Consider the following 26,941-nt stretch of genomic DNA (forward strand, 5'->3'; position numbering starts at 1 on the left):
GGCAGTGTTGGGAGTTGTGCCCAGTTTCCTCTCTGGCCCCAAGACCTTCCCATCCCCACAGACACTCTGCCTGACAATAGCCGTGGTTTTTGTTTCCCTAGCTTAACAAGTATCACTTTATAAAATTATGATATGTTGTTGTTAGTCGTTCTCAGAAGTCTGGTCGTACTGTAAGTGGGGATTCCATTTACTTTTCAATCCAATGGGCCATTGTCTCTCTTCTTCTGTGGGTCCCCAGGGTGGGAGGCAAGATGGAACATGTTCTGGGGTTGGTATTTCCAGAGTGTGACCTGAGCACTCAGCCAGGCGGAGGGTTATTAATAGTACGGATTTAGCGCCCTACAGGGACCCTGGGGTGGACACTGTTGGAGGCAGAGGGAGGGCGGGGCAGAGTCGAGAACGGGGAGGAGAGAGTGCGGGAGAGGCTGGCTGGATTCGGACGCCGCGGCCCCTCCCAGCTCCCCACCCCCTCCCGGAGCCCAGTGTTCTCTCAGCGGATTCTCAGGGACTGGTTCATCACCTTTGAATACTCCTGTGACGGGAGGTGCTTGCAAAACCCGCCCCCAGCCCCCAGCAACAAATAAATAGAAGGCTCCCAGCCCAGAAGCCAGGAGAAGTTTCTAGACGCGCGTCCCCGAGGTTTATTAAACTCGTGGCTGTGCTCAATACCTCAGCGGGCTTTGGCTGGGAGCCTGGGCAGCCTGGGAGGCCGGTGACTTGCGGATAGCCTGGTGCGGTGGGGCAGACAGAGGCCCTCTGGGATTCTGCTGAGCCTGCTTGGTGGGCCACGTTTGTGAGCCAGGACCCCAGCTCCATTCTGGGCATCGGATGGTTGGGTTTGTGGCAAACGGAAGATCAGCATTTTCTGAAGTGGAGGACTAAACTCTGAAAACCATCTCAAGCCACATCACCTAGCTGTGTGACCTTGGGTAGGTGGCTGTGTCTCTCTGAGCCTCTGTCTCCCCCTGAGCTCCACAGACACCATGGCTGATGGGCAGTTGCCTTTCCCGTGCTCCTACCCAAGCCGCTTGCGCAGAGACCCCTTCCGAGACTCACCGCTCTCTTCCCGCCTGCTGGACGATGGCTTTGGCATGGACCCCTTCCCAGACGACTTGACTGCCCCTTGGCCTGAGTGGGCTTTGCCTCGGCTCTCCTCTGCCTGGCCCGGAACCCTACGATCTGGGATGGTGCCCCGGGGGCCTACAACCACAGCCAGGTTTGGAGTGCCTGCTGAAGGCAGGAACCCCCCACCCTTCCCTGGGGAGCCCTGGAAAGTGTGTGTCAATGTGCACAGCTTCAAGCCAGAAGAGCTGATGGTAAAGACCAAGGATGGATACGTAGAGGTGTCAGGTGAGTGAGGAGCGTGTGTGTGTGTGTGTGTGTGTGTGTGTGTGCGCGCGCGTGCACTCACACGCGTGTGCGCACAGGTTCTTCCCAGACAGAGCATCAGTAGAAGGGACCTGTGACCTCAGATCTGAGGAATGCAGCCCAACAATGTTATCTTTAGAGACAAGTGCTTCTCAATGGGTGCCAGAGTCTGAACAGGGCCCAGTAGCCGGGGTCCTCAGGGCGCAGTGCCCACCTGAGAACTGACAGAGACCAGATTGTATATTTTGAAGTGGACAAATTAATATAAAGAAAAGATTGATGCACGGAGAACAGTAAAGACACAGGAAGAGGGGGTTACCACATCCCCAGAGTCACAACACAGGGGAGTGGGGCAGGGCGAGTGCTAAGTCGCCGTGTTATCGATAGATGGGGAAACTGAGGCTGGATGGTAACGACAGCAACACAGCTGCTAGTGCCTGCCACTGTCCTCGGGCCCGGGCCTTGGGTAGCACCTGTGTTAGGGCAGCCGGAGGAGGCAGCTGGTGGTGGAGCAGGCACCTTTCCCTTTTGGGCTTCGGAAATGGAGGACCAGAGAGATTAGCATAATTTGTTCAAGGCAGCAAATGGTTCCAACCCAGGCTGCATTGGGAATTGAGGAATGGAAGGGAATTTACCTACCTATCTATTTGTTTATTTAAGTTTCTAAGCTGAAATAAAATCTTTCAATTTAAAAACACACAAACAAAATAACCTCCCTCCCACCACCGCCACCACCAAAAAACCACCTAAAAATCTAGTTTTCTCTGACCCCTCATTCCAGGACTATCTCCTCCCATCTTGCAGCTGAAGAGGCCTTGTCCCAGGTCATACGATGAGTCAGCAAAAGGTCCAGAGTGGCGCTTAGGCCTGGCCACAGCACTAGGCCCAGGGCTTTCCCTACCCCAATGCACTCTGGGAGAAAGAATTACACTGGGGTGGGGGGGAAGACAGAGGAGACAGGAAGCTTGGCCCCTGGTAAACTGGGCCTCAGCACAGCCTTCTTCTGCCTCCCTCCCAATTAACAGGCCATTAAAAAGAGCTTGTTCCTGGCGGGGCCTGTCAGCCAGAAAATCAATAGCAAGCCGGCTGCAGGCACTAGCTGGGCAGGGACATGCCTCAGCGGTGTTTCAGCGGGGGATGGGTGGCTTAAAGTCACTCGGAGTAGAATTGTAAACATCAAAGGCCCTGTCTGTGGGTGTGGTGGGGCAGGCACCCCGGGGCACATGCTGACGTGGGTGTGGGCTCTCTGCACTGGCTGGTGAACCCATACTGGCTCTGCTGCTTGCTAACAGCAGGATGGGCTAGCTACCTCTTTAGCTGTCTTTTTCCTTTTCTGGGCATCAGGGTCCCCATGGGTCTTCAGGAAGGGTGGTGGCAGCCTCCAATGGGGCACTATTTATATGGCAGGTGCATGGATGGGATATCAGTCTGTCTTTGTAAACAGCAATTTTACCGTAGTGGCTACGGTGTGGAGGTTCCAGTGAGGATAGAGGATAATGCTCTATGAGATCTGGGTTCGAGTTCCAGCCCAACTGTGAGGTAGCCGAATGGGTACTGGCTAGGAGTCTCGGTTTCCCTGCTGTTCCCGTCACACGAGGCTGGCGTAGTAAGTGCAGATGATGCATCCAGGACATCTGTAAAATGGAGTTAATAGCGCATTCTGCAGACTGAGGTCATCATCACCCCACCCTTGTTCGGTTTTAATTACGGTTGTTTAACAACGCAGAGGCTTCCAGAACGCCCACACTCTGTTGTCTAAGGTACTGCTTAGCAGGTGGAGTGTAGCAGCCACAGGCTGAGATCTCAGACAGGACCCTTAATGATCCTTGGGGTGGATCACGGAGCCTCCACACCTCTGTCTGTGAAATGAGAACACGGGGACTAAAACCCTGTACTTGTGCAGCTAATGTGACCCCAGCTCTATAGACTCCAAACCCACCGAGGGTGCCTGCCAAAGCTTTCTTCCCTGAAAGGGGTATAAGAACTAAGATCTGGAGCTCCCTGCAAAAGCAGCTTCCAAAGGGGAAGCCAGGGCACAGAGCCAGTAGCCCAGCTACACCATAAGACCCTGTTCTCCCTCAAGCAGCTCAGGCTGGACTTTTACTCACCCTCCACCTAGGCTGGCTTACTGCTTGGTTACTCACTATGTGGGTAGGTTTGTAATACCACCCCTGTCCATTTTGCAGATAGTGAAACTGAGGCCCAGGGAGGCTAACTTACCCAGCACAATCTGCGTCCTCTCTGGCAGTATGTAATATTTAAAGCCAAGCCTGCCTAGGTTCACTGGCTGACCCTAGTTCTGACTTTGAACCTGCTTAGACTCCCCACCCCCCCAACCCCTGGGATCAGCTTCAATGCTGTCTCACAAAGAAGGAGAGGGTCAGATTTGCTAGTCATCTGCTCCCAAGAGTCTGGGGAATGGATGAGAGGCTATTCTGAGTTACCCTGCTGAGAGGCCGGATGAGCCAGAATCATGAGTAAGTAAGCCTCCTCCTCTTCCTCCTCCTCCTCCTCTTCCTCCTCCTCACCCAGGACTTCTCAGAGCTTTTCCTTGTCCATGCAGTCTACGATCTGAGAGCCAATCCCATCTTATCTGACCACGTAGGAATACCCCGCTCCGAGGTAGTGTTTGGAAAATGTGGGTTCACGATTTCCATCGCACATCCCCTTCCTCCACCCCTACCCTGCAGACATCAGCCAAGAATGATCCCTTCAAGGACTACTGGGCCACGCTTTGGTTAAGGAGAGACTGGGAAAGCTTTTGTCTTGGTCCCAAGGCCTCTACTCCCCCTGGAAACAGCACCTCTTCTTGATGGGTCAGGCCGCACGCCTTGCCCCAGCGCAGACACAGAACTTTAGGGTCCCTGAGAGACATCCCAGCTGCAAGAGATCTCTGTTGTCCAGGGATGGCAGAGATCTCTCTGTACAAACAGTCATCATTTCTTCCTCTGTGTACAAAAATACATTTTGATGGCATAGAATGTAAATCAGAACGCAAGCTAATAAATGCAGACTTGCTGGTACACCATCAGCCGTCCAATAAATAATGTACTAATGATATGCAAATGAAATGCCAAGATGACCCGCCCTCTTTCAACTTGTCCCCACCACAGGCCCTCATTATGGAAATCTTGGAGCCTTTCCTGCTCAGAGGCCCGCCTTCCCTCCCTCCCTCCCTCCCTCCCTCCCCTAGCCTGCACCCCTTTTCAGAACAGGGGCAGCAGCCATAGACTTCTGAGAAGCCGTTTCCCACAAGGCACCTGTGCAGCTCGCAAGGGCTTTGTGACTCACTTCATGGCTTCTCCCAGGGACCCAATGACGTAGTTCTCAGAACATCTTAGAGAAGAATAAACTGAGGCTCAGAGAAGGGTGGAGCCGTGTCAGGAATGTTTGGGCAGGGAAATGACAGCAGGCTTCCCTTTGCTCCATTGCTCAGGGTGTCTGGCCTCTGGCACATCACTTGATTAGGCGTGTTCAGGGTGGTGTGGCCATGACTTCCGGAACCTCTCTGAATTTCAGTTTTTCTGTCCGCAAGGTGGTGGTGATAAAGTCCGGGGTTAAAGGAGTTGGCATAAGTAAGTTGCTGAGAACAGTGGTTGACGCTGAACCCAGACTACACAAGGGTTTCTTGGCTTCTGTGGGACAAGGACCCCAGAGACCCCATCATAAATCCAAAGGATCTCAAGCCCAAAATGCAATCAATATGCCTGACACCACCGAACATTACGGCTGAGCCCTGCCTCCCTGAACCTGGCCCACTGTTAGGCAAAATTATCTCACACAATGCTGACTTTATTACAAAGCATCGACCATTTTATGTCATTTATTGAACAGTTGCAAAACAGCAGTGAGGTAGACAGAGTGGCGGGGTAAACTCAAAGCCTGCAAAGTCTGTGTGAGCTGGCTGTTCATGCTCCATCATCTTTATCGCAGCCTCCAGCGGTCACCAGGCCAGCAGGAGGAGGACTGGGTGCAGAAGAGCTGAGTCAGAGGCCCTGGCCTGTCCCCAGTGGACGCAGGCTTCTCCGAGGCCCAGGCCTCAGGGAGGGGACCAGAGGACAGACAGTGCTCTGGTGGCCACAGGCCCACGCCGGTGCAGAGGGATGACTGTCACAGAGTTGCACAAAATAACCTCTTGGGTTGACAGCACATTCAGAGACTAGAGAGTTCTGGCCTCCAAACACTGCAGTTTCAAAGTGGATTCGGTCAGTATACCTTTCCCCCACGTCTTGGGAGGATAAATCAGATGGTTTTCCTAAGGACCACACAGCAATATAGGTCAGGCCTTAGAAGGTCTCAAGCATGACTCAGATCCCAGAAGTCACTGGGCTTGGTGTGAAGATCAAGTTGCAAGGATTTTTAGTGCAGAGAGAAGGGAGGCTTCCATCGTTGGAAGCCTCGTCAGTGCCGGAAAGTAAGACACTGGCTAAGGAAGCCATTATGGAGTCTGCAGGGGAATATGATACAGCCATTGAAAACCAGGAAGTCCTGAGTTCCGGTCCTCAGCATCTGCGTAGAAGCTGGGCACAGTAGCTGAGCATTGGGGAGGCGGAGGCAGGAGGATCCCAGGTACTTTCTGGCCAGCCAGCGTAAACCTTTTGGTGAGCTCCAGGTGCCGTGAGAGACCTTGTCTCAAAATCGAAAGTGGAGGCCCCACAAGATGGCTCAGCAGGTGAGAGGCACCTGCTCCCAAGCCTGGTCATCCACATTCGATTCCCGCAAGCTGTCCTCTTAAGACCAAAGCTAACAAGACCAGGACCCATACCAAACACACAAAATTAATAAGTTAATTTAGCAGGCAATAAAATAGTAGGAAGGCAGATAAGCAATTGGGAAAGACATTCAATATTACTTTGTGGCCTCCCCCAATACACACACACACACACACACACACACACACACACACACACACTCATGCTGTCAAAGAGTATTTGGGGAGAATGGACAAGCAATCATAACTTCTCAGCCGGATGAGAACAGACTCAGCTGGTGCATAGAATGATCCCTTTGGTCGGATGTGGGATGCATGACTGTTTCGTAGAAAACCCGTACATTTTTAAGAAGCATTTTCTATGTCTGGAGATGTAAACACTTTATTCATGATAGCCTTGGGGAGGGGGAGGAGACTATGGGTGATTGTGGTTTTTTTTGTAAATTTATTTCCTACACTTTCTGACATACATATGCATTATCTTGTAATCAGAAAAGGTTATTAAAGGAATGATTAACGGCACAAAGTATGACTAATGCAATCACCTGTCAATGATGAGTTGAAGACAATTTGGACCTCCATAAGATACTGCATTCCCTCTGGGTATTTATAGTCTGGGTTCTGAAGCTCCTCAGGAAGGCCTCCTGGGTGTGAATGTGGGGCCTGGGCTCTGGAATGTGACCTCAAAAAGGAGCGGAGTGTGCAAAAGACAGGTGCCAACAGGTGGCCGAGCCAGGCTCTGATCCTGTTTGCTTAAAGAGAAATTTAAGACACCCTATTTTCAAAAAAGAAGATGAAGAATGAGGAGAGCTGAGAGGATCACGATTTGCTTGCTGTGTGTACTGCAGTTTAAAAGCCAGCTTGGTATGAACCTTGTAATTTCATCTTTATCTCCATAATTGGGAGAAGGAGCCCCTAAGAGGCGTGGCTGCGGAATTCTCCTCCTGGTTCTGTGGCTCCCTCTCTGAGGAGAGGTCCCTTAGGAGAGGGTGGGCGGCCAGCAGATGGAGGCATTGTTTCCGGGCTGGATAAAGTGTTGTAGAAGGCCCGCCGCAAATCCAAGGGCGGAGGGGCAGGAGGTCACAGCATTTGCCACTGATCCAGTGAGTACAGGTCAAAGGCCAGAGCAGCCGTGCACCTTCTGGGTGACCTTGAACCCACTCTGGGACCTTAGTTTACACTTTAGTAACAGCAGGAGAAAGAAGTTGATCCAAGAGCCAGGGAAGGGTGCTGGGTGGCCAAGAAGCTCTGGCTTTGTTTCTCCCTTCTACCTCGCTGATAGATCTGCAATGCCAGCTCCTGGGACCTGCTAGCCGGCTAGGGGCTGGAAATTAGGCTGGAAGCTAGGGAACAGGTGTCTCCATTTAGCAGTTGTCAACAAAACACCACCAACGTCCTCTTTGCTGCCCATCTTATTAGCCCAGCTTCTGCCAGCTTGGGAGGTGGGCTTGAGTCTCCACGCCAAACAAAGCCTGAACACCACACCACTCCTAAGCTACCAAAGAAGGCAACGGCAGAGCAGAATTTGAATTCAAGCCCAAATCCCGAATGAGGCCCAAGGGATGTAGATTCTGACACACGACGATGCTTTTGTCTTCCAGGCAAACATGAAGAGAAGCAGCAGGAAGGTGGCATTGTCTCCAAGAACTTCACCAAGAAAATTCAGTAAGTACTTTGCAGAGTGGTCCTCAGGCAGGCACTGAGGGTAGAACTCAACTCTGGGGTCCTGATCGTGGGAGATACACCTGAGGAAGGAATCGAACTCTCATACCTCAAGGGGAGAAGCTGTCATAATAAACCTGCAATTGGGGTCCCCAAGTGTGTGCGGGGGTTAGATTATCATCTCATTGGCTCAGTGCCCTGTGGGAACAGAGAACCAAAATGATTCGCCCATCTTCTACTGGGCACTGGAATGCTCACCCACCCAGGAGACATAGACAGGAGGGTACCAATCACTGTCAAAGGAAGACCACTCACCCCTGACTCCTAGTTGCTCTAATAGGATTGTGTATGTGTGTATGCAAGTGCATGTGCTATCATGTGTGTGTGCGTGTGTGTGTACACCACACCAATCCTCCTGCCTCTCCCACAGCACTGGGGTCACAAGCATATGTTGCCATGCCTGGTTTTATCATGGGTGCTGGGAATTTGAACTCAGATCCTCGTGCACACAGTGAGCACTCTTGCACGCTGAGCCATCTCTATCACTCCTCCAATAAGCTGTCTTCCACTCCAGCTAAGCTAATATCTGTGTGCTTCAAATTATTGATTCGAACTGTCGTCTGGTTCCCTGGGATCAGTCTCATATGCCATGGAGGTTTGGAGGCTGAGACACTGCTCTAGAGGAAGGACAAGTTTGACCTAAGAGAGGGATTCTCGTTAGCGTTGGTCTTAAGAGAGCAGCAAGCAGGCAGCCAAGCTGAACTGGTGAAGCATGGCCACATCCCCTAACTGGCAGTCCCCGTGGGGAGAGAAGGCTCAGTGGAGGATGCTGGCTGCATTAGAGGTTCAGCTGCTTGTCACACACTGGCTCTCCAGTCAGCATCACTCACTAGGTGTATTTCTGACCCTGAGGTCTTTCATAGTCATCACTGTCCTGACCTCTGCAGTGAGGGTATACAACAGGAAGAAGATGCATGGCAAACCCTGTGTATATTCTGGGGGAAGCAATTCTCCAATAGATGAAAGGGCTAGGCTGAGGTCTATCGTAGGGATTTAGCAAGCCACAAACAGGTCTCTGCCACTGTATCCTCCTCTGGTAAAGGGATACTGCTTCAGGATCCTTGCAGGCAGTGGCAGATGGCTGTAGGGGGCCTCATACAGGCAGTTTGACACCACGATTCTCATGATTGTGTCTGAGCTCCACACTAACCCTGGCAGAGACATACTGTGGCAGAGAGACTGCACCAACTGAATTCTGAGATTTCTTTCAGTAGTGGGAGTCTGCAACCCAGTCTTTGAATGCTTGTGCCCTCTCCTGACCCCGGCCTCAGCACCCCCATGGTTCTCGGAAGCCCTTGGAAACTTCCCGATAAGGCAAATACCAACCAGCTTCTTCTTACATTCCCTGGCATGCCAGAATCTATGACCTTCACCTCTCTCCTCAGCTCAGCCTCTAGATCAAACAGAACTGAGAGAGAAGGAAGGGAGGGAGGGCATTGATGTCTCTCTTTTCAGAGTCTCGCACCCCAGCTCAGGACACAGGCACAGACAGGGAGGAGCTGAGGAAAAGCTCCGGCAGGGAACGTGGGGAATCAGCCATCTTTATCAATGTCCAGGGGTTGGGGGTGGCGCATGGGGTAAGAGCTTTTGCTCTGTAAGCATGAGGAACTGAGTATGAATCTCCAGCACCCATGTTCAAAGCTGGTCATGGCTGTACGTGCCTGTAACTGTGAGGCACAGGAGGACAGATCCTGAGTGGCCTGCCAGCCTAGTTGAGACGGTGAGCTTCCCGTGAGGGACCCTGCCTCAGACAAGGCAGAGGGTGACAGAGGAAGACAGCCGATGGCCTGCCCTGGCCTCCACATGCCAGGTGCACACTCCCCACACACTCATATCAGCAGATTTTACACCACGCACACACTGTCCAAAGTTGGGCATGGCGGTTCACATTTATAAAATCCCAGAACCAAAAAGGCTGAGATAGAAATAGTATCACAAGTTAGAGGCCAGCCCAGGCTTTATAGGCTACTCAGGGCTACACCGGGAGACCCTGTCTCAAACAATCCAAAACGTGCCAGGTTCCTGTGGATTCCCCCACCTCTGAGGCCCTGCAGGAAGGAGCTCTGGGAAGTCAGCAACTAGCTAGGAAAGGCTTGAATTGCTACTCAGCTGCTGAAGGGTGAGTTGTCTACACGCTGACCTGCTGTGGCGGTTAGCTTTTCCATAACGACAGATGTCTGAGAAAAACAGAGGAGGAGGAGGACTGTATCAGACTCACTGTCCCAGGCCACCGGGGTGGGGAGGGTGGCACGGGGAAGGCCGGCAGCTCACACAGCACCGTAGTGAGAAAGAAGAGAGAAAGCACCTGCCCTGGGCGGGGGTACTCTGCTTTCCCCTCCTTTTTCTGGACATCCCCCCAGTCTATGGGATAATGCTGCTTATATCAAGTCTCCCCCAACTTAATCCACTCTGCATGCTCCCTCTCTGAGGTCCAAGCAAAGTTGATTCAAGACTGAGCTACATTGTATCCCTGGGACCACCCAAACAACTGAAGGTTTCCGGGTCTCCGTGTCTTACTCCATCAACACAGCGTTCATCCGTCCATTGTAAATGGTCAGTGTCAGGCTGTGCCAGTTACGTCTTGAGTTTTGACTCCTAGCCCTGGCATAGAGACCCTCCCCCATACTAAGATAAAATTAATGGGTCGCCTAGAGCGACCTGGGTAACTAACTCTTCCTAGGTTGCCTTCCCTGCGTTTTCTCCCACATGGAGCTGTCAGAGATTTGGGAGGACCAGGATGAAATGTTGAGTGGTGGGGGTTAGCAAGGCTCCCCAAGAGTCACGCAAGAGTGGCTCTGGCAGATGGGAGATAGCAAGGAGTCAGGCTGGAGACTGGGAAAGCTTGGGCCAGCATCAGGGAACCTGGTGGCCTTTACCAGGAAAAGTCCATCTACTTTAGAGGACAGAAATCTTTAGCCAAGCCTGGGGTCCTTGGAGGAATCCACCTCTGCAGGGTGCTCCAGTAAATGCCTTGGGTTTGGAAGGACATCCCAGAAACCTATTTGGGTTGAGCGAGAGAGAAGTTTGGAGGCGCTTAACAGGTTGGAAGCAGACCCTTTTCTACCCCCAGCTTGGAGGAGAAAACAGGAAACAGGATGCGGGAAGCAGTAGGGAGGATGCTCAGCCGAGCACTCCCTGTTCTGGGGGCTCACATCTTCCCAGGGATCTGCCCAGTCCTTTGTTGACATCTGTGATAAGCCGGTGGCCATGAGGTCTGCAGACCCAATCCTATTCCTTACAGGAATCCCAGTAAGATTATTTAACTCTCCTGTCGATGAAGATACCGAAGTTCCGAGGGGTGGACGATAGAACTGGGGTGCCGGGAAAGAATAGACCTGGATTATTAGAAAGCCTTTCAGAAGAAAAGAGAAATCTGACCACACCGGGAGCTGAGAACCATAAGGCTCATGACGTAGACAAGACACGGAAAGAATGTCTCTGTGTGTGGACTTTAAAATAACCAGACTCTTCAAGGGAGGGAGTAGGATGTGGCTGTCGGGCTGGAGAGGAAAGGGAACAGGGAGATGGGGGGTGGGGAGCTAGTTTGGTCTGTACAGTGCTTGCCACCCAGGAGACCTGAGCTCCAGCCCTGGGTCCCAGGGAAGGAATCCCAATGTGGTGGTCTGAACTTGTAATCGCAGGGTTGGGGAGGCAGGGAAAAGAGGATCCCTGGGATTCACTGGCCAGACAGTCTAGCCTAATTAGGGAATCCCAAATCCCTTGAATACATTCGGTCCCAAATAATAATAATAATAACAAATATTCATCATCATTGTAATAATAATAATAATGATACTCAAGCTGGGCAATTCCTCAGGAACAGTACCCACGGCTGACTCCTGCTCTGCACGTGCTTACGCACACATATGTGATCACACCCATGTGAAGACAGACAGACACCACACACATACAACACACCATACAATTTAGCAAGCCAGTAAAACTGTCTCTGAAAGAGAAGAGGTACCGTGGAATTTGAACACAGGTCTCTCCACCTTTCAAGCCCATGACCTTCCTGCTGGGTTAAGGGCGCTCAGACCACAGCCTTCACAGGCTGTCCTCTGCTTCATAAACTTCCGTTTCCCATCACCCCCTCAGGACTTTCCTCCCTCTAAGGTCAGCTCACTTTTAATAAAGTGAAATTCTCTTCCCTACCAGAACCTTAAGGGAAACTGCTGTGAGAGAAATAAACTCCAGAAGGCTGACCCTGGGCCCTCTGTCTAGATAAGATCACTTGTCCTGGGGCCCAGATTTTAAACCAGCTCTTACTGGGAAAGGGAAGCAGTTAGTTCCGGGTCCTAGAGGTGCCTGGGGTATTTAACACTCAGCAGGGTGTCATTCTGATGCAAATGAGGGCCTGAGGGATCATCTTTTCCCTTTTCCCACCTGGGAATTCAGACTCTGGTGAGAGACCCAAATCGCCAAGTCTAGTCCCACCCCTAGGCCTCAGTTTCTGCATGTGCATGGTCATCCTTCTGTGCCAGCGGAAAGGTCTTTGGGCTCTGGTGTCTGTGCAACTTGCCTTCAAGTATCTACTACTGTCAGGATGCCACCATGCAGGGCCGGTGACCGCAGGGCATCCTCACACCGTGGCCTGGCCATGGGATGCTATTCTGACACTTTTCCCTACACGAAAATAGTATCTGAGATGTCAGGTTATCCGCTCACATGCTGACAGCTGAGACGCTTCAGAACTTGAACACAGGTCTCTCCTTGCCTGCAAGGCCCGTGCTGTGATTGTCCCAGGTGCTCCCTGGTTGGCACACAGCAAATGGTTAAAGAGACTTGACCCCTCCCTGGCAGGGAGGGAGGCCCATAGCAAGGCTTTGTCTTCTTGCTTCCCAAAGCTTGGCTTGGCGACCATCCGAGCTCTTTAGAAGCACCTTTGTTGATCTTCATAGTTCCAATTTAGCACGGTGGCTTTGGGTGGGTATGGCTCATGGGTATGGCTTCGGGCTTCTGATGACAGGAAATGACTCCCAGGCCCCCCAGGGAGAGTCCTGATCACATTCAGAGGTGAGCAAACCACTCCCTGCGTGTACGAGAGGCAGAGCTAGCCTGGCATGTGAGAAGGTAGGTAGGTCTCTTGGTGACTGAAGGTCCTGGCTCCTCTGCCTTGCCTTGCCTTGCCTTGCATGGCTAGTGCCGGGGAGGCAGGAGAACATGCTGTTTGAAGCCCAGGATTTCAGTTCTGAGTCCATGCGTTGTTGGGAACTGTGCAGCCTTGGGCAAATCAGCTCACAACTCTGAGTCTCAACATATCCTTGTCGGGGGGCAGGAGGCAGTAATAGGACCTCCTTGGCAGGATTCTTAGCTACTGAATGTGAATAGACAAGTCAGGTATAGCACCTGACAGCACTCAGCAGGCCGTGATTATTATTATTGTTATTATTATTATTATTATTATTATTATTAATTACCAGTAACAGCATCCCACTGAGACCATTATCATGCCATCACGGTTTGGTTTCAAGTTTGTTGAGGAAATCATATACTGGGTAGCTTCATTCACTCTAAACAACAGTTGAAACCTTAGAGCTGGGCGTGGTGACTCACGCCTCCAGTCACAGTCCCCAGGAGGTCCAGGAGTTCAAGGTCATAAGGCCAGCCTGGGCTGTGTGAGACCTGTCCCCTTCCACCTCCCAAATCCTTGTGAGAAGTGGATTTGACGCTTTCTGCGTGGTCTAGCCTGCCTGACTTCCCCCAAGTCTCATGATCTGGGAAGTGGAAGCTTAAATGATGTTGTTCACAGCATCTTAAAGATGACTTGAGTTCAGATCTGGACATCCTGATAAGAGCCAGGTGTGATAGCGCACATCTGTAACCAGAGGTAGAAAGACGGGGACAAGCAGGTCCCTGAAGCTCATAAGCTAGTCAGCCTATCAAATCAATGAACTCCAGGTTCAGTGAGAAACCCTGCCACAAACAATAAGATTGGCAAGCAATAGCGGAAGAAGCCTGGCACCAAGCTCTGGCCTCCACACATATATGCGTGTGAGCTCCAATGCACACTCCAATGCAAACACATGCATGTACCAAACACACACATACACGCTTGCATGTGCGCGCCAATGCACACACCTATGCAAACACAAGCATTTACCAAACACACACACACACGTACACCTGCTCCCGTGCAAAAGAGTATTTCTTTCCAATGAATACAATTGTTTCAGTTATGTGGAAAACAACAGTTAAGTAAGATCTTCTGTTTCGCTCTCCTAGGCTTCCTGCAGAAGTGGATCCAGTGACCGTATTTGCCTCACTTTCCCCAGAGGGTCTGCTCATCATCGAAGCTCCCCAAGTCCCTCCTTACTCACCCTTTGGAGAGAGCAGCTTCAACCATGAGCTTCCCCAAGACAATCCGGAAGTCACCTGTTCCTAAGACTTCAGCCTTGGTCCTTCTTTGTTCCTGTCCCCAGTCCCAGGGAATCTCTGGTTTGAGGGTACATACACTACTTTAGCAGAACTCAGATTTAAAGCAACTCAAATGTTGGGGATGGGAGGGAGAAGAGAATGTCCACAGAGTCCCTGGATAGCGTAGTAATAGGTTTCTCCACAGGATGACGCAATGGGCGAGCCTTGCTTGGTTGCGTTAGGTGAAAGCATTAGGAGGATTTTCCTTCATCTTGTCTGGTTGAAGACACCGCACCGTTTATAGTTGCAAAACAAGCATATGGGGACTGAACATTTCATATTGCATCTTTACCTTGCAGCTAATGCAAGGGTTGCTTTTCTCTGGGGACCTTCCCATCACCCAGATCCCTGCTCTGGGCTCTCCTAACGTGTGGCTTGGTTGATGGGGCCTGCTGGTTCACCCCAGTGTGTTCTAAACTCTTTGTCTAGAAGTTATAGGCAGGTCTTATATCCCCGTATGGGATTTATCAGCCACACAAAACAGTGCCTTTTGCTCCTTACACAAATATATACCGCATGACCCCGTGGCTCTCGAATTATCATCCCCGTGGACTCCGGAAACCCCTCAGTTGATTCTCCGACTAAGGTTTCCCTTTATTGTGTCCCCTGTGTCCAAGTCAGATTTTTACAGAAAGCTGTCCCCAAGCAGCTCTACCGGGAACCAAGCAAAGGCCAGACAGCCTGGCATGCAGGCTAGTGGTATCGTGTATGTGAGGGGATGTGTGTGTCTTTGTTGTGTGAATTGTGCTGTTGTTTAGGGGGAAAATAAGAATAAATAATAACAATAATGATGATACCAATAAAGGAGCTGATGTTCTTAGCATATTGTGTTTTATTTTGTGAAAAAACTAAATGCTGTATCACAAAGACATACGCTACTAGGAGTGTTACAGCTTTAAATGACCCCTGAATGAACAGTGTGGCGGACAGCGCGGACAGCGTGAATGCTGTCAGACAGCTCCCCGAGGAGTTTAGATGGCTTGCCAAGCTCCTTCTTCAGCTCTGGTTCCTGCATTCTGGCTCCGCCCATTGTGATGGCTCCGCCCATTGCGAAGGCTCCGCCCATCGCGGTGATGCTAGATGGTTGCAGGCTGTCCTCGCCGTTGCAATAGGGCTGCAACTATTAGAAGTATCCCATCCTCCTATGACACTGTCGGGGCAGAGAAGGCCAGGGTGAAAGGTTTCTCTGTGGTCTCTCATTTTCCAGAAGCCCAGTAAATATCTTCTTTGATGTCCTTATCCTAAACTTGTCTATATGTCTGCCAAGACACTAGTTTCTGACCCAGGAGAACGGGATGATGTCAGAGTCACTTTTCTGGTTGCTGTGATGAATTTTTCTGACAAAAGGCATCATAAGGAAGGGAAGATTTGCTTTGGCTCACAGTTGAAGGGTGTGGTCCAAGCATCTGCCCCTTCCCCAACAGAGATCAAGCTAGGACAGTGACTCTGAATCCTTACTAGACATCAGACACCCTAGTTGGGGCTAACTGATTTTATGTATTCAATCATGCTACGATCCTATTGGTTAGGTCCAAGTCTTATCTCCCCCATTACAGATGGGGAAACTGAATCCTAGAAAGATGAAATGTACCTCCCAAACCACACACCCAGTGAGCAATAACCCCAGGCGGCCTGGGACCTTCACTCTCAGACTTTGAGCTCTCAATTCTTCCACAAAACAAAAGCGAAGTGGTAGCAAGCCCAGTGGCTAGGAAAGAAGAGGCGGGGCTTTGTGTGGCTGACGGGAGGAGGAGAGCCAGTCACGTCAGGGTTGGTGATCAGGCACAATTCTAAGACTTGAACAAACAGGGAGTGGTGTGGGGTGCCTGAAGCAGAAAAAAACACATGAGCCAAGGAGAAAGGCACGTTGTTTCTGTTCTGAAAGTCCATTGTTTATAGGACCAACTCCGGGGCTTTGCACAAGCCTGCCAGACGCCTCTTGCTATCTCGCTTTCTCTCTCTAGCAATCATCTATTCCCCCTTCTCTCTCTCTCTCTCTCTCTCACACACACACACACACACAAACACACATACACACACACACACACACAAACACACACACCCCTTTCTCCCTCCCCCATAACCTGATTCCCCACTCCTGTGCCCCACCCAGCTGCTCTCCATTCTTCAGAACAGACTTCCCCTTTAAAGCCACCAGGACTTTAATTACAGAGAGCTCTGTCTCCTCCAAGAGCCACTCTCCTACCTTGTTCTTCAGTTAACTCGATAGGATCTCAGCTGAGCCACTCACCTGCTGGCCAGAGCCCCTGTCACTTACCCCAATCCTAACACAGCATAGACTGTCATACTAGGCTGGGTGCTCACAAGGCAAAACAAATAATGGCATCAACCAAAACTCAAGTGTTCCTAGCTGGCCCACTTTCAAGGAAGAGAGTGGGAAATATTCCCAATTAGAGGGGGAATTCCTACTCCTTTGGTATTTGTTCAGCAAATATTTTTAAACATCTAATGCACACAAAACACATTATTAACTATTAGTAATACTTATTCATTAGGTGCTTCAATTGACTATGGTTTGTTCTTCAAGGGGAGGGGAAGAGCTTCATTCCCAGGTCCACCAGTGCAGTCTGGTCTCATCTCCTAGCCAATGCTAAGTGGGTAGAATGGAAGGTTGGTCCCCGGGAGGTCAAGTGCATGGAGGACCACAGTGACCTTCTGGAGGGACTGGAGGGAGCCAGTGCAAAGACGGCGAGTAGCTGGACCTCAGTGTGGGTGGTCAGTGGGGCATGCTAGGCACAGGCCACGCCTGCAAACTAAAAATATGGCACCCAATATTGCATTTAGAATTCCTGCACTGTGATATGAAACTCACATGTCCACCTCACCGGTAGCAATGTCTCATGCATGCACAGGTGTTCCACATGAGTCAGCTTTGGAGCAGGGGTGGTGCAGGGTTCGAGACAACACAGAGCAAAGAAAACAGGGGAGAATTTCTTTCAGAGAGGGACTTGGAGTGAGAAGGGGCCACTGGACAGGGCTTCCTGAGAGAAGGCCACCCCACAGGAAATCAAGTCACTCTTATCCAAACATCTCAGAAGAGTTTGGATTCCCCAGATTTCTGAACTGCCAACCCACAAAGTCGACGGAGGTCTCATGATGGACAGATGGACAGAGCCATGTCTTGGTGCGTCTCCACCAAATCTGTCTCTTCCAACAATGCCTGCAGGGTAGAAGCAGCTGACGCTTGCTAAGCACACGGATCCACAGACTGAACAAACAAATCCGCACTCCATTCTGCTGCCTCCGAAGTCCTTGTGCTCTGCCCCTTGTCCCACACCCCTCTGTGGTAACTTCCTTTCTCCCCTCAGACGCATGTGCTCACTCTCACCCCAGGACCTTGGCACTTGCCGCTCCTTTGGCTGTGAACTCTGCTCCCAGCTCTTCACCTCACAGTCCTCAGGCCTCCCCCCACACCTAACTGTGGATCTGTACTTCTGCTTGCTCAAGTCCCACAGTGACTCAGGGCCTCACAACAGGTCCGTGTGGCCACGATTAAGCCCATCGCTACGTGACTTCCTTCAGAGCACTTTCCACGTGCACGCTGCACTGGTGGCAAACATACATGTGTGTTGCACCATCAGCTCCCCCACCATGCCCTCCATAGCTGTAAAATGAAATGCGGCCCCAAATGATACGTTTGTTCATCTTCTGTGTTGCAAAAATACAGTCACTAGAATGTTTGGTACATCAGAGACAATAACTACTTACCGGATAGGTGGAAGAATGGACAGATGGAGGGACGGAGGGAGGGGTGGATGGACGGAAGTGGTGGGGTAGAGAAGAGGATGGGTATAGAGAGGGATGGATGAATGAAGAGGGGAAGGATTGGTCTGTGATAAACAAATAGATAGATGAAGAAATGGGTGGATGGGAAAGGAATGAAGAGGTGAAGAAGAAACAAATGAAGGGATGGGAGGAGGGAGAGGTGGAGGCAAGCAGGGGTGCAGAAAAGGAGGAAAGAGATGAGAAAGAGCACCCTCGCAAACTAAGCAAAAGTCACAATCTCAAGCCTCAGAAACGGTCCCTTTTCACTTGAGAGCCACAAAGGCACAAGAAGGTATGAAGTCAGATGAGTTGAGTCCAGTGACGGGGAGCACAGCCCCTGACGGGGACGGGGATCACGGCCCCTGACGGGGACGGGGAGCACGGCCCCTGACGGGGACGGGGAGCACGGCCCCTGACGGGGACGGGGAGCACGGCCCCTGACGGGGACGGGGAGCGTGGCTCCTGACGGGGACGGGGATCGTGGCCCCTGACGGGGATGGGGATCGTGGCTCCTGACGGGGACGGGGAGCGTGGCTCCTGACAAGGACGGGGAGCGTGGCTCCTGACAGGGACGGGGAGCGTGGCTCCTGACAGGGACGGGGAGCACGGCTCCTGACAGGGATGGGGAGCACGGCTCCTGACAAGGACGGGGATCATGGCTCCTGACAGGGATTCTGACAAGGACGGGGAGCATGGCTCCTGACTAGACTAGTTTTCTTGATGCTGTCATAAAACTCATGAAAGTGAAAACAAATCTCAAGGAAGGAAGGGTTTGTTGGCTCACAATATTAGGGTCCGGTTCATTTTGGCTCACAGTTTGAGGGTACAGTTCACTGTGGGAGGCAGACAGGACGCGGGCATGAGGCAGCTGGGTCATACACAGTCCACCCACAGTCAGGAAGCAGCTGCTTTCTGCCTCTTCTTCTAGGTGGGGCTCTAGGCCATGGATCGGAGTCACTCACTTTTAGGGTGGATCTTCCCTAGGTTCATCTAGTTAGGTAATCCCCTACAGGCATGCTCAGGGGTTTGCTTGCTGGGGATTCCAGACCCGGTCAAGTTAACCATTGGTATGAGTCATCACACTGACCCTTCACTGGGATGATATTGGGAAGAGGGATGCCTGGAGCCCATTCTTTCCCTCTTCCCTGTCCCAGCTTCCAGGAAGTCTGAGCCACAGAGCACCTCCACCTCGCTTCCCCCCCACCCAGCTGCCTTCTAGCCAGCCGGTTGCCACTGCTAGTGATATATGGAGATGGCTTGATTTGACCTTGAAGGGAAGAAACAAATTAATGTGTCTCAAAATAAATTCCCAGAATCAGCGGCTGACTTCTCCTCCACTCCCTCCCTGCAGTGTCTTGTGAGCTATGCATCATAATTTGAAAATCAATGCTGTCTCCTAAATGAGCCAACACCTGGAGCTGCCTGGAGGTCCCCTCCCTCCCAGTGTACCAGGCCTAGGAGTTGTTAGAAGCAGAGAGCTTTGCTCTCTGGCTGATGAGAGTTGGCCAGGCCCCTTGTCTACTCGCTCATTCCCCACCCTCACCTCAGTCCAACAGCTTCCCAAGGGCAAGGTGTGGTTGGTTACCTGGTGATTCCAGAAGGAAAAGGGAAGGGCAGTCGAATGGGCAGCTTCTCCAAAGGTTAGGGAAACAGAGTCTCTACACTGCTTACCATATATGTATGCACTAAGCTCTTGTGCTCAGTGATAATTCAGTTGGGTGGTTTGGATACAGACACTACATGTCTCCAAACTTCAATATTTGACATTTGAGTCCTTCTGTATCCCTGGGTTTGGTTCAGTACCCGGCCCTCTAAGGTTTCTGTTTGAGGTAAGTATGTCCTTCTATTCTGAAGGTTTGTCAGTTTAGAGCCTGGCTAGCCCTTTGAGATGGTCTATGCAGGCAGTCAATGGTGAATGACCTTTTAAGTGCACACTGGACAGTGGAGAGCCCAGTCCCCATGGCCTCCTCTTTTGTATTCTGACATGCTGGGCTCACTACCTACCAATCCTCATCATCCCAGAGTGAGGTACCAGACACCGGAGACCATCCCTGTCCTTCCACACCTGCCGTGATTGCTATGCTAGTCAATCCTGAGTCCGTTCCCTTCCTGTGAAAGCCACACTTAATCTTCTTGCTCCCAGGCTGCCTCTGTCTCCTGACCAACCCTTGTGCCATCTTGCATGGTCCCTGTGGCTTGGTATGCCCTCCTTCATTGAATCTGTGAGTATAATAAGCTATTTTTCAATACTAATTTCCAATGCCTAATTAATACAATCTGCATATGTAAGCTGCTTCCACCCCCTAATCCAAATCTTCGGCAGAACCAACCTATGAAAGGATCATGTCTCCTAAGCAGGAGGCCTTTGGAGCAATGGCCATTCTGAATGATTGGTGTTCTGATCCTCTGTATTAAAGGCTCTGAAAGACACACACTGCCACCATCACCACTGCCACCATCACCACCACCATCACCATCTCTACCACCACCACTGTCACCACCATCACCACCACTATCACCACCACAGCCATCACCATCACCACCGCCACCATCACCACCACCATCACCACCATCACCACCATCACCACCATCATCACCACCATCACCACCACCACCACCACCATCACCACCATCATCACCATCACCACTATCATCACCACCATCACCACCATCACCACCATCACCACCACCATCACCACCATCACCACCACCACCATCACCACCACCATCACCACCATCACCACTATCATCACCACCATCACCACCATCACCACCACCATCACCACCACCATCACCACCATCACCACCACCACCATCACCACCACCATCACCACCATCACCACTATCATCACCACCATCACCACCATCACCACCACCATCACCACCATCACCACCACCATCATCACCATCACCACCATCACCACCACCATCATCACTATCACCACCACCATCACCACCATCACCACCATCATCACCACCATCACCACCACCATCACCACCATCATCACCACCATCACCACCACCATCACCACCATCACCACCACCATCACCACCACCACCATCGTCATCACCACAACCACCACAACCACCACCACCACCACCACCACCACCACCATTACCATCACCACCACCACCACCACCATCACAACCACTCCTACTACAGTGCATTAGGCATAGCTTTGAAATCCAGGCAGCACAGGCAGGGGTCTTTGCTTTATTTGTTTTTCTCTCTTGAATATTGTAAGGTTTCATGAAATGAGTAAACCAAGATGTATAGCAGGATTTGAGGCAAGACTCGTGTGAGGCTGCAAAACTCCCTGGGCTCTGATTCTGCTGCTGGCTGCTAGGTCTCACCCTGTCGTTGTTTATTGCTTCATCTGTCTCAGTTTTACTTCTGTTGCTGTGATACCTCTGGGCTTATTTTAGCTCACAGTCCTGGGTTATAGTCCATCGCTGTGGGGAAGCCACAGTGGTGGGAGCCGGAGGAAGCCAATCCCACCGCATCCACAGCCAAGAGTGGAGAGAAACGCATGCATGAGTGTCTCTTGCTTTCTTGTTTATGTGCAGCTTGGTTTCTCCACTCCTATACAGTTCAGGACCCTCTGTGTAGGAAATGATGCTGCCCACAGTGAATTGGGCCTTCCACACCAATGAACGTAAGACAACCCCTTTCAGATATGCTCAAACATGATTCAGTGTAAATAATTTAATAATTCGTCACTGAGGCTCTCTTTCTAGGTAAGTGTAGGCTCTGTCAAGCTGACGGTTAAAGCTGACCAGATGTAAGTCATGTGTGTACAAAGTGCTCAGTGTCCAGGTGCCGAATCAGAGAAACCCAATAATAAAGGTGTTCTACATTGGTGGAAAGCATCTCTTTGGGTTGAATGTGTTGGAACCAGACTGTCTTTTCCTTCCAGAAAGGCAAAACCCAGGATCTTCCAGGGACCAGTGATATGTTACTGAGTCCGTAGCTGGAATTGACACTCTGAATGTCTGCGTCCCCACAGTCTTTGCCTCTGTTTCAGAGAAGGTACGGATTAAGAAACACTGAATGGTCTTTCTAAGTCTTCACTGCCAGAGGCTTAGCATTGACCTTAGCACCACCACACACCCCCACTGGCTTAGTTAGCTTATCCTGGATCCCTACCCAGGAACAGACCTGTGGTTGGTAGACTAGGACAACTCTGCGCGACCGTGCTGCTGGGAGATCTGAAAGGTGTACATTTCTGGAAAGAGAAAGATGGTGCCATTGATAAGTAAAACTTAGCAAGGGTAGAATAAGATACTACCAGATTCACTCTCTCACAAAACAGTAAAGAAGGCTGTCTTCATCCATCCGGTTCCTGCAACAGAACAGCACACACAGCAACCTGGAAATTACAGAAATCATATTTCTTATTGTTCTCGAGACCCAAACCCAAGGTCAAATGGGTGGCAGATTAGGTATCTGGCAAGGACTCGCTCCCTACGCCATAGAGGGCAGCTTCTCAGTGTCCTCCCTTGGATGCAGAGGGAGAGGAACTCTCTAGGGCTTTGTTTCCATTCCTGAGAGCTCCACCCTCACAGCCTTAATCCATCCCAAAGGTCCCACTCTACGGCCATCACTGTCGGGATTAAGTGTTAATCTATGAGTTTGGCAGTAGGGAACACAAACTCAGAAGGTGGCAACGGTTCCTTTAAAAATAGCTCACAGGAGAAGGAGAGGACCAGGGCAGCAGCTGGCAGCATGAAGTAACTTCTTCCACGAGAATAAAAAACCCAAGGAGAATTGCTGGGCCACAGTGCTTGGCTGGCCTCGCCTCGCCTCATTGTGCGGTGGCCAGTCTTGAATGCAAGGGTCCAGGTGGTGTTCCAGGATGCATTCCAGACACTCAAGATTCCAGAACCTGAACAAGCTGGGGTGAAATCGCACTGAAAGAGTCCAATGAAATACCCACATCCAGGAAGTTCCCAGTCTAAAAATACTTAGAGAGATTTTGGTATCATTAGGCTGGAGAGAGGTTTGATCATGAACCCTTTACAAGCCTCCTGAAGGAGTCTATGCTTGGTCAGGATTGAAAGAATCAGTGAGGATGGATGCTGCGATGTGGGCTACAAAGTTGGCTTGGACCCAGCCCAAGCTGGCCAATAGGGGCTGCTAAGGAGCTGAGACATGGAGGATGAATATTGGTGACGTCACTGCAGGTTCGTCAGCTGCAATCACTGTGTTCCTCGCACCCACCCCTTCCATTTAGTGGGCAGCCTTCCCTGCAATGTGGCGCCCCAGTGCCGCAGAAATGTGAGATGGCAGAGTATCTGAGCCAGTTTCAAACTAGGACGCTGTGGTCCCAGACCAATATGACCTAGGGCGGGTCCAGAAAAGGCAGGACGAGGAGTGGAATGCTTCTGGCACCTGCTACTCACTTTTCTGAGTCTATTTCATTTAACATGGTTACCTTCAGTTTCATTCGTTTCTTGCAGATGGAAAAATTTCATTCTTCATGACTAAATACAACTCCCATGGGTGTGTATGCATGTGTGTGCATGCGTGCATACGTGCATATGTGTGTTATTTTCTTTAGCTGCTATAGTGAACAGTGATGCAACAAACACATGCACAAACTTCCATCAGGTGCAGCCACCCCCAAATCCATCAAAATTGAATGCCCTCCTTTCTTTTTTCAAAACTGATTATTCTAAACAATAAGTATAAATGCAAATTTATTTTACATTTGCTTCAAAATGGGGCCCCATACATGGTGATGATTTGAAGTCTGATCTCCCCATGATTAGGGTTGACAGTCATCTTCAGAGATGTGCTAGTGAATGACTACGGGACTGTCCAAGAGTCACTTGTCCAGTCGAACCTTTGCTGTTGGGCAGGTTAATCCTTCTGGTTATTTGTGAGACTCATAAATCTGGGAGTTCTAGAAGTTTGCTCAGGTCTCCCCTGGACCCAGTGTGCTGATTCTGTGGGCCCCGCTCCTGGTTTCTGGGTGCTTCTGTTATTACACTTTTTTTTTGTCTGTTTGTTTTGAGACAGGGTTTCTCTGTGTAGCCCTGGCTGTCCTGGAACTCACTCTGTAGACCAGGCTGGCCTCGATTTCACAGAGATCCATGTGCCTCACGGTGTGCACCACCGCCACAAGGTGTTACTGTACGTTTTAACTGTGACTCCCATAGAGTCCTGGGGTGACTATAGCCACTTTGCACACAGGGGCACCGGGTGATAATTCTGTCTTCATAGTGGAGCTGGCATGCCCTCCTATCCCCAAGGCAGAGAGGATCCAGAAAACATAGACTGTGGTTAAATTAAAGCCCTGCTCCCTGTTCCTAAGTGGGGACAAATCCAGACGCAGCTCTGGGCTCTTTGACCTGCTCCAGGCTTGCTCACCAAGGGCTAATTGCTGCCTCAGGTTCTCTCTCTTAGGTCAATTGCTCCAGGGAAAGTCAGATGCCTGGTCAGGAGGGTATGTCAGAAGTCAGTCCCCTGGAGAGGTTCACGTGGCAGAAACCTGAGGCTTCCTGTAGACAGTCACAAGAATGAGCTCGGGGCCAGATTGGTCCAGCCTGTGGCCTGGGTTGGTCCAGCCTGTGGCCTGGGTTGATGTACTGGCTGCAACCTCTTTTGAGACCCAGAACTAAAAGTCTCCAGGGAAGTCTCAACCCGATGCTTCGGTTTTAGAAGCTTCAGCAAAGACTGGATGATTTTGACCTTCTAAAGAGGAAGGCCATCTTTTGTTGTTGCTCTGTTTGTTTGTGCTTTATTTGTGTTTTGTCTTTTGTTTTTCAAGGCAGGGTTTCTCAATGTAGCTCTAGCTGTCCTGGAACTCACCCTGTAGATCAGGCTGGCCTCGAACTCACAGAGATCTGCCTGCTTCTGCCTCCCTGAATGCCGGCCGGGATTAAAGGTCATCTTAAAAAATTTTTTTTTTTTAAAATTCATTCACTGCTCCCAGCTGTATGTTACTCTTGAAAGTTTACCGTATACACACCAGGCTAAAGAAGGCTCCTTTGGTCTTGTACTTTCCAAACTTTCTTGAACACAGAACACTCACCTACTCCTTGCCTTTTTGTGAGACCCAGGCTGGCCTCACACTCTAGGTCTGCCTGCCCGAACTTCTCAGGTGCAGGAACTACAAGCATACACACCATCGCAGTCAGCTGGGAGTGGCAACACTTCAACAGGAAAGGCCCCAGCTGTTATGCGGAGGATTCTCACACAGCAGTAATATCACCTGATGGATTCCTCCCTGGGCAGGGTTCTGGCTTCGTGTCATCTTCTGGGCTTGTCTAGATACACGCTACCGAGCAGAGTCGCCCCAGTTTGAATTCTGTTTTATCATTTATTAGCTGGGTGACATAGAGGAAATTTAACATCTTGGTGCCTCAGGCTCTCCCTGGCGGAAGTACAGGGCTGGTGACTGAGTGCCCTGCCAGGCTGAGGGGAGGAATAAATGAACCCAGGTATGTAAAATACTTAGGGCAATTTTTAACCAATGCAAAAGCCCTCTGGCAGCCTAGATACCTTGTGCCCAATCCATCCTAATTAGTCCGAATGACTGAGGTCATTTTATAAAACATCTTCCTCCACTCATTAAAGTTACATTGTCCCACTTTGTAGCGCATTCCTCAGGGATCCTGCCAGACCTAACCGAGCACTGATGAGTTCCTTAGGTTGGCCAACCACACTAGCTGCATACCTGACTCACCTCCTAAGGGAATGCCCTTGGGCCCAGTTTCTAAACCTTCTGGGAGTCAGCCCTATGCGGGAGAGGAGGTGTGAAGCAGTGAGGAGAAATTAGCTTCTAGAGATGACTTATACAGGGATACAAGGCTCTGCTTCGGGGTTTTCTTTCTGAAGCTACCCTATACATGCTGAGTGGCTGGTGCTTGAGTCCTGGCCTGGCCCCTGGGCTTCTCTCAGGACACACTGCCTGTGGTAGCCATAGTAACCGGTCCCATTTAGGAGCCCTCAGCCCCACTCACAATGGTCCTAGTTTGTTTTCTATTGCTGGGTCATAGATCACAACCAAAAGCAACTTGGGGAAGAAAAGAAAGGGTTTATGTGGCTTGTCACACAGGAACCTGGGGACAGGAACTAAAATGGAAGCCATGGAGGGGTGCTGCTTACTGGCTTGCTCAGTCTGCTTTCTTATACCATTAAGGACCACCTACCCAGTGGTGGGCTGTGGGCCTTCTCACACCGAGCACTGGTCAAGAAAATGTCCCATGGGCTTGCCCAAATGCCAGTCGATGGAGGCATTTTCTCAATCAAGGTTCCCTCTTCCCGGGTTATTCCAGTTGTTCCAAGTTAACGAAAACCCAACCAAGTTCTCCTGACCTTCAGACAACTCTTAGACATCGCCAAGCCTCTCAAGCCACAAGCCTCTCAAATTCTCATGTGTCAGTAATGAAATTCAGCAAGGGTCCCACCAGCAACCGTCCTGCAGATGCCTGCCTTTGCCTACTCTCCAGCTTAAGCCTCAGTATCAATACCCCCAGCTAGACTTTCCCTGCCCTTCCCTATAGGCATGCCACCATTTTACTTTCTGATATCCTCTGTCACAGATGCCCACTCATCTGCCCAGCAACTGACATTTTATAACATCCATATAGTCGTGCATCATTTATTTTTTTCCCCACTGGTCAGGAGGTGGGTGGTTTTATCTCAGTTGGACAAACTGGGACACTGGATCAGGGAAAGTATCTCCCCAAAGCCACACAGGAAATAGGAAGCTCTGGTGGGATTTGAACCAGGACTGTCTGAGCCCCAGTGCTGGTTCCCCTATGATCTACCCTGTTCATGGTGCCCAGACTCTGGAGGGTGAATCTGAGCCCATCTCCCTCCGATTTGTTACTAAGGTCTCCATGCAAACATCCAAGTGTTGCCTATGAGTTCATCTGCTCCACCCCATTCCTAATCAGGACCTGACCTCGGAACTCATCTCCCAGGCA

The 26,941-nt window shown here is 50.7% G+C and overlaps 1 protein-coding gene across 1 annotated transcript; it reads left to right on the forward strand.

The window, feature by feature from the left end:
• The first annotated feature begins 520 nt into the window (after nt 1-520).
• Nucleotides 521-15,041, forward strand: Hspb8 (heat shock protein family B (small) member 8). The gene is made up of 3 exons (XM_048422869.3): nt 521-1,350; nt 7,681-7,744; nt 14,027-15,041. Exons 1-3 carry the CDS (start codon nt 984-986, stop codon nt 14,184-14,186), a joined length of 591 nt encoding a protein of 196 aa, XP_048278826.1. The 5' UTR covers nt 521-983; the 3' UTR covers nt 14,187-15,041.
• The last annotated feature ends 11,900 nt before the right edge of the window (nt 15,042-26,941 follow it).

The sequence above is a fragment of the Myodes glareolus genome, chromosome 2, assembly GCF_982192425.1.
Source record: "Myodes glareolus chromosome 2, mMyoGla1.1, whole genome shotgun sequence".
Taxonomy (NCBI): domain Eukaryota; kingdom Metazoa; phylum Chordata; class Mammalia; order Rodentia; family Cricetidae; genus Myodes; species Myodes glareolus.

Excerpts from the sequence above, each read along its gene's own strand:
- Hspb8 (XM_048422869.3), top strand. The coding sequence starts at position 984 with ATGGCTGATGGGCAGTTGCCTTTCCCGTGCTCCTACCCAAGCCGCTTG. Across the intron at positions 1,351-7,680 it reads TGGATACGTAGAGGTGTCAG|GCAAACATGAAGAGAAGCAG; the intron begins GTGAGTGAGGAG and ends TTTGTCTTCCAG. Across the intron at positions 7,745-14,026 it reads AACTTCACCAAGAAAATTCA|GCTTCCTGCAGAAGTGGATC; the intron begins GTAAGTACTTTG and ends TCGCTCTCCTAG.